Source organism: Medicago sativa, chromosome 6, assembly GCF_051527215.1.
Source record: "Medicago sativa cultivar Bolivia chromosome 6, Bolivia_mono, whole genome shotgun sequence".
Lineage (NCBI taxonomy): Eukaryota > Viridiplantae > Streptophyta > Magnoliopsida > Fabales > Fabaceae > Medicago > Medicago sativa.
In genome coordinates, this window is record NC_140754.1 from 10723609 (window position 1) to 10734512 (window position 10904).

Genomic DNA, 10904 nt, shown 5'->3' on the forward strand with positions numbered 1-10904 from the left:
CAAAAAAAAAAAAACTTTTTTCTGATCTAGTAATCTTGAAACCAAGAATTACTTCAACTTTGTCTAGGTCTTTCTTATCAATGTTATTGATAAACAATGATTTCACATAATTCATAACATGAATCTTTAAATCAAATATGAGCAAGTCGTCTTTATAGAGACTTATGATCGTGCAAATATTATTTGTCACTTTCATTCACTTTATACTCATTCGATAGCATTAGAATGTCAAATTTTTCATGTCATTCCTTAAGAGATTATTTTAGACCATACAAATAATTATCTAACTTACAGACCTTGTTTTCTTGTCCATGAATCGCAAAACTTTCAGGTTGTTTCATATAGATTTCTTCTTCTAGTTCACCATAAAAAGAGGCAACTTTCACATCCATTTGGAGTACTATCGAGTTATAAACGGCGGCTAAAGGGACTAGTACTCTTATGGATATGATTCTAGTGACTGGTGAATGAGTATCGAAGAAGTCTATATTTTTCTCTTTGTCTAAAACCTTTGACTACAAGGAGAGCCTTGTATTCATCAACCGTACCATCAGGTTTTAGTTCCTTTTTCCAAAATCCAAATACAACCGATTGGTTTTGCAACTATGAGACAAGTCAACCAAGTGTCATGTTTTGTTAGACTCTAGAAGATTCATTTCATCGTTTATTGCTTTTTGCCATAATTCAGCATCCAATGAGGATATAACTTCTTTAAGGCTTAATGAATCTTCTTCCAATGTATAAACCAAGTTCATACTCTTTAGCAATTCTAGCTTTCTTACCTCTTTGAGGTTCTATAACATCTCGTACGATGTTTTCATAACTATTTCTGATTACTAGAATGTGATCAGATATAGTGCCCCCACTAGTTCTTAATATACAAGGGGAATTTAATTTACCCCCACAAGTGCCCCCACTATTCTTTAATTTACAGGGGTACTTACTTCATAAAATCAACATCTTTTAATTCTATGATCACTTTAACATTTAGGTCATAAAACCTATATGCTTCGTTATTTATAACATACCTAATGAATACACATTCATAGGCTCTACTAGTGAGTTTATCTCTCTTGGGCTCAAGATCCGAACTTATGTCAGACAATCCCAAGTTCAAAAAATAAGACAAGTTGGATTGTCTTTTTTTCAAAAATTTCTTAATTAGAATTTTTGTTCATAGACTTTGGTACTCTAGCCAACATAAATTTCAATTTTCGTTAAAGAAATTGAACATATCAAGCATATCAATTTTATTTTTCAAAATTTGCAGTCATCAATAAATATGATAAAATATCATTTTATCATTTCTAGGTTATTTGCCATCAAGTTCACACATATCATAATTTATTATGTTTAGAGATTCATATTCTCTAAATTCTTATTTATATGAACTTTTGGTTCATATATCTTGACTGCAATAAATAAAATTGTCTAATCATATAACTTTGGAATTAAGTCCAAGTTACTCAAGTTTAAAATTAAACATTTGTTCGTGATCAATTTTGATATGTCAAATATTAAAATCACACAACTAATAAAATAGAAGGAGAATTTAATTTTGAACATACCATCAAAGGTGCAGTCTTTTCTCACAAGAATGCATGGTACACAAGTCTCTCTTTTAAGTCTGAGTCAACTCAGTCTTATTCAATAGAAATCTGAAATTCAGATTCTTTCTAATATTTGTTTCAAACGTTTTGAACAAATTTCTCATATAATTTCTAATTCATCAAAAGACATTTTTTTTCTTTCAATGTTCATATTTCGACATATAACAAAATCCACTTAGATGGTAAAATTATCCTTTTTCTTCCTCGGTACATTACATCTATTCAATAAATTTAACTTGGGTTATATCTGCATTCAGTAGCTACTCAAGAGGCGACAATAAGCAAACTTTATATTCCATAACCAAGTTAATAATTGATTGCTGCATAAATAACAAACCGAGGAGCAATTGATACTTCTAACAAACAAAAAGGATTTAAGTAGCATAATTTTTTACCAAATATGTGGATGTGCCGAGAGACATTTTTTGTTATTCACAATTAACTTCACGTTACCATTATAAATGATATGTGAATTTCTTAGTGTTATTGTTATAACAACAATCACTTCATTGTTTCAGTCAAAAGATGTATTTCTTAAAGCTTGATTTATCCTTCTTGTATTTAGGGACAACTTAACCTCAGTAAGTAACTTCTTCGGTAGACATAGCAGATAGAAACGTCTTAAAATTGTTGTTTTTGGATTTCCAAACTATTGTATTTGGATTTCCAAATTCTATTATCTACCGAAGTTGTTACTAGGTTGAGTCACGACCAGGTCGCTCTCTTTAAGACGTTTCGTGGCACTACCCAAAATTGTGCAAGGTAGACTATCAACCACACCGCCTCCAGGATAAAACAAGCCCAGCTACAACTGTTCGATTAACTACTCCACTGTAGAAAATCGTTCGAGATTTGCACCTTCAAATATGGTACTAAGACCACTCTTTAATATTGAAACCACTCAAATTAATATGGTATTATTACCATTCTATTATGGTGCTGAGACCACTCAAATATGGTGTTACCACCATTCTAATTTTAACTTCTCCAAAACATCAATATGGCACTACGACCACTCAAATATGGTGATACCACCATTTCTCATCAAATAGAAAATTATTGAAATAATTTATATACTGTTAAGATCATTCTTAATTCCGACGGGACATTAGTATTACGAAAAGGGGCTATGATCTTAATAGTACTCTATATTCTGAAGGGACTATGAACTTAAGACCACTCTTAATTCCAAAGGGACATTAAACCGAAGAAGGGACTATGGTCTTAAGAACATTCTTAAAATATGGTTCAATCGATTGATCGAAGCCACTCGATACGGTACGTAACCGCTCTATTTGAAACCGAAAGGGACAAAAAGGAGTAGAAGCAGAAGAAACTTGTTAACACAAGTCGGAGGGTGAAGAGAAGAAAATAATTCCCGACAACTCAATGAAATTCTTTTCGGTGTGTGGAATGCACTGTGTGAGCTCTCTATTTATAGAGAAAATTCACAACTAATAAGTGAGAAACTTTGGGAACAAGTAATATGAGAAACTTTGGGAACAAGTAACATATTACTTTGCGATTAAGTAATTCACATATTAGATCTAGTACAAAAATATTTTAATTGAGTACTAAAATATATTAAATTTAGTACAAAAATATATTATATTATGTACCAAAATATTTTAGCAAAACTTTGGGACTAAGAAAACACTTTCTAATAATGATTAAATTAATTATTTAATTTATCATTTCCAAATAATAAAATATATATCAATATATATTTTTTCTCTAGTGCTTATGTACCCCCATTAATTAGAGGTACACCCCCACTATATAAACACTATTAATGTGTGTGTTCCATCCGATGTGGGACTTCCACTTTTTTCAATTCACACAACACTAGTTCAACCCAACATGGGAATTTGTGTTTAGTCTTTTTAACTCAATTTCCACACATGTTCCAACATTTTGTTTTTATAAAAAAAATAAAAAAATATATCCCTAACCAACCAATAAAGATAATAATTTGAGTGGAAATGATGACCGAAGACTATAAACCGACGACTTCAAGTTGATATAGCTGCTTCTTTCCCTCCTTCGTCCTTATTGCGATCATCATTTTATCATCCAACAATTCCGTTACTTACATATCTCATCGATGTATAAGCCTTCCTCATCAAATGGTGAATATATTCTTTTATTTTATACATTAATTTAGTTTGAAGCAACCCATTTATTTATTTATTGTTTTCTTTATTTATTATTATCAGTGTTGTCTTCAAATGAGCCAGAAATAGCCAGGATCCATGACGTTTTCTTAAGTTTTAGAGGTGATGATACTCGCGCTTCCTTCATTTCACATCTCTATGCTTCTCTTCAAAACGCTGGAATCAACGTTTTTAGGGACGAAGATTCGCTTCAAAGAGGAGATCACATTTCATCTTCATTGTCACGAGCAATTGAACAGTCTCAAATTTCTATAATTGTTTTCTCAAAAAATTATGCCGATTCCAGATGGTGTTTGGATGAGTTGGTAAAGATAATGAAGTGTCGCACAACCATGGGACAGGTGGTTTTGCCTGTGTTCTTCGACGTAGATCCCTCTGAAGTGCGTAATCAGAGAGCCGAGTTTGGAAGAGCATTTCGAAGTCTTTTGGAGAAAATATCTAACGAGGTGGAATTAGTGCAAAGTTGGAGAGGTGCTCTGCTTGAAGCAGCTAGCATAGCAGGGTTTGTAATACTCAACTCCAGGTAATTTTATTCAACAATTACTACTTTTCAAATTTTTCAATCTTCATTGCCATTATTATAGTTTGTTTGGACATACAAGAGTGGTTGTGTAAAATACCACGAGTCTATGATGCACGAACAGAACTATGGACTATGAACATGTTGGTGTCCAACACCGGACATGTCTTCAATAAGTGTCACTTCATTAAAATGTTTTTAATTATCGAAATAGTTTGTCATTCATGTTGTGCCACATGGACGAGATTTACAATTTGTTATAAATCTACAAGTGTTGTAGATTATTTGACTTGCTTGTAGCTTTGTTTCACCAATGCTATTGACACTTACTTTTTGTAAGCATTCCAGCTTACACACACACACGTCCTATCCAACCATAGTTTGATTGTTGAAACTTCCCCTCTACTTTTGACATATATTAGCATGTATATGTCTATACATTTATACATATATTCTATTTTTGTAGGAATGAAAGTGACAATATCAAACGTATTGTTGACAACGTTTCTCATTTGCTAAACAAGAAAGACTTGTTTATTGCTAATAATCCAGTGGGAATTGAATCTCGAGTACAAGATGTGATTCAATTGCTACCTGTCCAATCAAACGGTGTTCTAATACTAGGGATGTGGGGCATGGGGGGAATTGGCAAAACAACCATTGCAAAAGCCATTTACAACATAATTGGCCACAATTTTGAAGGTAGGAGTTTCCTTGCAAATATTAGGAAAGATGGGGAGCAAAAAGGTGGACAAGTGGGTTTACAAGAACAACTTTTGTTTGATATTTGCAAAAAAACTATCAATATACCAAACATTGGGTTAGGAAAAAAGACATTGAAGGATAAACTCTGCCATAAAAGAGTACTTATTGTACTTGATGATGTAAATACGTTAGACCAACTGAATACTTTCTGTGCAAGTCGTGAATGGTTTGGTTCAGAGAGTTTAATAATCATCACAACCAGAGATCTGGATTTACTTGAAGGGAGAGTTGACAAAATATACAAAATGACAATAATGAATGAAAGTGAATCTATGGAGCTTTTTAGTTGGAGTGCATTCAAGCAAGTGAGGCCTATCGGAGATTTTGATATAATCTCCAAAAATGTAGTTGAATATTCTGGGGGATTGCCGCTAGCTCTCGAAGTCCTTGGATCTTATTTGTCTAATAAGACGAAATTAAAATGGGAACTTGTATTGGAGAAGCTCAAAAGAATCCCCAATAAACTAGTGCAGGAGAAGTTAAGAATAAGTTATGATGGATTAAATGATGGTGAAGAAAAAGAAATATTCCTTGACATAGCTTGTTTCTTTATTGGGATGGACCGAAATGATGTTATCCTTGTATTAAATGGATGTGGATTTTCTGCAGAAATAGGAATAAGTGTACTTATTGAGCGAAGCCTTGTGACTGTTGATGAACATAACATGCTTGGAATGCATAGTTTGGTGCAAGATATGGGAAGAGGAATCATTCGTGACGAATCACCAATGATTCCTGAGAAACGTAGCAGGTTGTGGGATCAGGAGGATGTGATTGACGTATTATCAAGACAAACTGTAAGAACTTTGTATTTTTATATTTTTTTAATTATGGAGTTAAAATATCTAAAGCTTAAGAAATGAATGGAAACATATTTAGTTGTCGGCATCCAATAATTTTTTTTTTTTTTAATGATGAAATCATCGCAAATTAGTTTCATTGTGAACTTTTTGTGCTTCATGACTTCTAGCTAGTAAGGAATGATTAGTTTCATGGAAAGTTTTACATCCGCCTTGTTGCTTTAATTTGTGGATGTTTTTTCTTTTTGGTCCATTATATTTCACAGGGAAAAAAAGGTGTTTTGGGACTGGCTTTGAAGTTGCCTACAACTAATGCAAAATGTTTTAGTACTAAAGCATTTGAAAAGATGAAGAGACTCAGATTTCTTCAACTTGCTGAGGTAAAACTTGAGGGAGATTTTGAATATGTTTCTAGAGATCTAACATGGCTGTCATGGAATGGATTAAACCACATACCTACAAACTTCTTTCGAGATAATTTAGTTTCCATCGAGTTAGAGAACAGCAATTTGGAACATCTGTGGAAGAAGACCATGGTATTACGTTGGATTTTAGTTTTTTTACACTTCATAAGTTATTATCACTTCTCATATTTATGGTTGAAATTTAAATTAAAAAAATGTGACCTTTCAATTTTAGAATTACATTTTAAATTTCAACTTTATGAATTCAAAGTAGAATTCTTGGACAAAACTTAGTAATTTTCTGCAACATTATATACCAAAATTCACTTCTTTCAAATATTTTACACTGATATTGGTATTTAAAAGAATAACTATACAATAATATAAACGATTTACTCGCCATTATTTCAATTTACTTCTTGAATCCTCTTCCCTATGTTCCTCAATAATATTTTTTTGTTCTTGCAGAAGATGGAGAAGCTAAAAATTCTCAATCTTAGTCATTCTCACTATCTCATAGAAATCCCTGACTTTTCAAACATGCCTAATCTTCAGAAGTTAGTACTCAAAGATTGTCCATTGTTGTCTGAGATTTCTCCTAGCATCGGACATCTCAATAAAATTCTTCTGATAAACTTGGAAGACTGCATTAGCCTATGTAGCCTCCCAAGAAGCGTCTATAAGTTGAAATCTCTCAAAACTCTCATTCTTTCTGGTTGTTTAAAGATTGACAAGCTGGAAGAGGAATTGGAACAAATGGAATCTTTAACCACTTTGCTTGCAGATAACACTTCAATAACAAGACTACCCTTATCAATAGTGAGACATTGCAACTGCTCCCATTTATTTTTTGAAGTTTCTTTGTCAAATTTCCTTTTGACAATTTTGTTATTGCAGGCGATGGAAAATCTGAAAAATGTCAGTCTTAGTCATTCTCACTGTCTGACAAACACCCCGGACTTTTCATGCTTGCCTAATCTTGAAAAGCTAGTACTCAAAGATTGTCCAATGTTATCAAAGGTTTCTCCTACAATTGGACATCAGAAAAAAATTCTGTTGATAAATTTGGAAGATTGTATTTGCCTATGTAGCCTCCCAAGAAGTATCTATAAGTTGAAATCTCTAAAAACTTTGATTGTTTCTGGTTGTTTAAATATTGATATATTGGAAGAGGACTTGGAACAAATGGAATCTTTAACCACTCTGCGTGCAAATAACACTGCAATAACAAGAGTACCCTTTTCAGTTGCAAGGTCAAAAGACTTTAGATTTATTATTTCTGGGTGCAGATATGAAGCATTCTCACATGATGTATCTCCCACTACCAGCTCGGAACTTGAACTTTCTCATCAGATGGCATTATTTTTGGATGATTTGCATGCCTTGCAACCAACTGCAACTACATCACAAATATCAAACCATTTCTTGAAGTCTCTTTTAATTCAAATTGGAATGAATTGCGAAGTCACTAATATTTTGAAAGAGATAATTTTACAGGTTTGACATTCTCTCTCTCACCCGCCCCCCAAATGTTTGTGTGTGTATCCCCTCCTACATTTGAACTCTTAAGTGTATAAGTCTATAACAATACATGTAAGTGTATATGATTATTTGCATTAGGTGTAAAATACTTTTTTTTTATCAAAGGTGTAAAATACTTCATTCAAAATAATGAAATCCTTAACATATTTATTTTTAAATTGTCATCCAAATTCTCACAAATTTTGGTATCAATCACTGACAGCTTACTTGATACGTGGAAGAATTATAGTCTTTAAAATCACTAATCTAAAATTGAAATGCTTGTTCTTTTATAAGAAAATTTCTATCTTTATTTGTTTAATGAATGACAAGGTGGTATATATTTGTCAATTAAATTTTTTGCTTATCTCTACTTTCACAGAATATGGATGTCAATGTGAGCGGTGGTTGCTTCTTCCCCGGTGATAGTTATCCAAATTGGTTAACCTTTTATTCTGAATGTTCTTCTCTAACTTTTGAAGTCCCTCAAGTGGAAGGGCATAACTTGAAGACAATAATGTGCATAGTCTATACTTCAACCATGGACAACATAACATCAGAATGCCTTAAATGTCTGTTAGTGAAAAATTACACGAAGGCCACCATTCAGCTCTATAAGTGTAATAATACATTAGTTTCCTTTGAAGATGAGGACGGGCAGAGGTTAGTATCAAGTATAGAACCTGGTAACAAAGTGGAGGTCGTTTTTGTTTTTGAGAATGATTTCATTGTGAAGAAGACAACAATTTATCTCGTATACGATAAACCAGTTTCAAAAACATTGGAGTTGTATCACATACCAGATTCGAATTCAATTGCTTGTATTAATGAAGAAAATGAACGCCCTGTCAAGAGATTCTCTACTGAAGAGGAGCCCACTGATGACTTCAATCAGAACAGAAAAAAGAAAAGCCGTGTGGAATGAATCGATGAAAGATAGTAAAGCAATGGCCAAGCAAAAATCAATTCTTATGGTGACTGCAAACTTGTTTATCGGCAACAATTGTTTTCCATTTCTGGCTGAAGTTTCTAGATTTTATCCATGGTGACTGTTGAAAGATTTTAATTTGTTCTGTACTACCAATCTTGCTGCTAAGTAGATCAGTACTTTTGGGGTATGAACCCCAAATTTGAAGAGAGCCAGACCAAGTTACTTAAAGGGGTGAGGATATTATTGTAGAGTAATGCTCCACTCACTTTATATTATTGGCTTAAATTATGGTAGATCTTACATTTAAGAATGAGTTTTATTTAAAGTGGTGCGGTTTGGATCAGTGTAGAGGTAAAATATTGTCCGATTCAAAATAAAAATCATATGTGGTTCGGTTCGGTCTTCATGATTATTTCAAAATAAAAATCATATGTGGTTTGATCAGTTTTTGGATATCCAAAATGCAAAGTATTTTTTTAAGAATATATTTTTTTTATTAAAATTAATATTAAACAAACACAGTAAATAATAATATGTTTGATGCAAAATATATTAAAAAATTAAAATTATAGTATGAAAATTATCGATTATTTTTGCAACATACAAAATAATAACATAGATTAAATTAGTGCAACATATAAGATTAAAAACCAACCAGCAACATAATAATGCAATATATAATACTAATAAAAGAATAAATAAGTATTAATATTAATATTTATAAATAGAGACAACAAAACTTTCATAAAAGTAAATTGACGATAAAAAAAGGGTATCTTTTTCTGGTTTTGAATACAACAGCTATTCCACCCACCAACAAAAAGTATTTTCTTTCATTATTTGTTGAATTGAATCCACACACTTCACCTGTTAGTTCATTGATTCTCTTTCATCTAACCCACCCGTTTTATTAATGTTATCATTCCTCACACACATTTATCATTAAGCTCAAAATCAAAGTGCAACATAAAATAGTCTTTAATCTATTCACTTTCTCCCATCATCATCTCATCTAATCACTCCGACTCTATTTCATTTTTACTAAAAAAGAACACTAGCTTCCAACCACACCTTACCAATATTGTTCTTCACGGTCGTTGAGATATTGTCTATCTCTTGGTTAGCTTTCCATATGTTAGTTATACAAAGTCGTTTGAAAAACAGAGAGCATGGAAAACAAAGTTATATGAAATATTAGAGTATGTTGTATGCATGAAATATAAATTTGTTGAAATATAAATTTTTTTAATTGTATTTTCAAACAAACAGTTCAATCGAATCAATCCAAACTGAACCAAACAAGTTAGGTTGGTTCGATTTCTTTTTTGAAAAACAGTAAAAACCGAACCAAACCAACTAATTTTTCATTGGTTTTTTTATTAAAAATTTATCTAAACAGAACCATTACACCCCTACAATCTAGAATTCTCTCTTTCTTTAAAACAAAAATCTAGAATTCTCTCTATTTTTTTTACAAAAATAAATGATATTCATTCATTCAAATTGATAGAGTACATCGATACAGCGCAAATTCACTAAAAACAAAAAGGATGAATTTGCGAACAAACTCACAACATCCATGTTAATAGCATAAAACGACAAAGTACAAAAGTCATTGATTGGATCTGCTCTGGATCGAAGCTGCTCTGACAAAACAAGAAAGACAAATAACGCCGCACAAAAACGACGAACAAACCAACGTCGCACAAAGACGACGAAATCACTAAATCAAATAAAAAACGAAGTGATTTTGGGTCAAAAATTGACCATAAATCACCCCTCTTCGATAGACGAATGAGATAAAACTAGAGTTTTGATGACGGCTCACCAGAGAGAAAGGGAAGAGAGAGAATCTAGAATGAGAAGGTCTTAGGTGGTCACATGACCAAAAAATTTGATTTGGTCACTAGACACCAAAGCATTGCCAATTTCTTTCTTCTTCTTTTTTTAGTTTTTTTTCTCTCTCTCATTGTTGTGGGGTGTCATTCATTGATTGGATGTGACCAAATTCATATTCATGATCCAAGACCACCCAAGAATTTTCCATCTAGAATTCTCTTGATTCCATTGGTTGGAAGATAAATATGCAAAGAAATTTGAAAAAGAATTTAATGATAATATTAATAAGCATGACCCACTGCCCACTATCAAATTTTCGTGTCTCCATTTATCTTTGACG

At 32.3% G+C, this 10904-nt stretch overlaps 1 protein-coding gene across 1 annotated transcript; it reads left to right on the forward strand.

Annotated features, from left to right (window-relative positions):
- Window positions 1–3661: 3661 nt before the first annotated feature.
- LOC146912757 (disease resistance protein RPV1-like) lies at window positions 3662–9050 on the forward strand. Its single transcript, XM_085722240.1, has 7 exons — window positions 3662–3739; window positions 3827–4307; window positions 4771–5866; window positions 6136–6405; window positions 6742–7092; window positions 7171–7770; window positions 8177–9050. The coding sequence occupies exons 1-7, from the start codon at window positions 3715–3717 to the stop codon at window positions 8717–8719; spliced, it is 3366 nt and encodes a 1121-aa protein (XP_085578366.1). The 5' UTR covers window positions 3662–3714; the 3' UTR covers window positions 8720–9050.
- Window positions 9051–10904: the final 1854 nt, after the last annotated feature.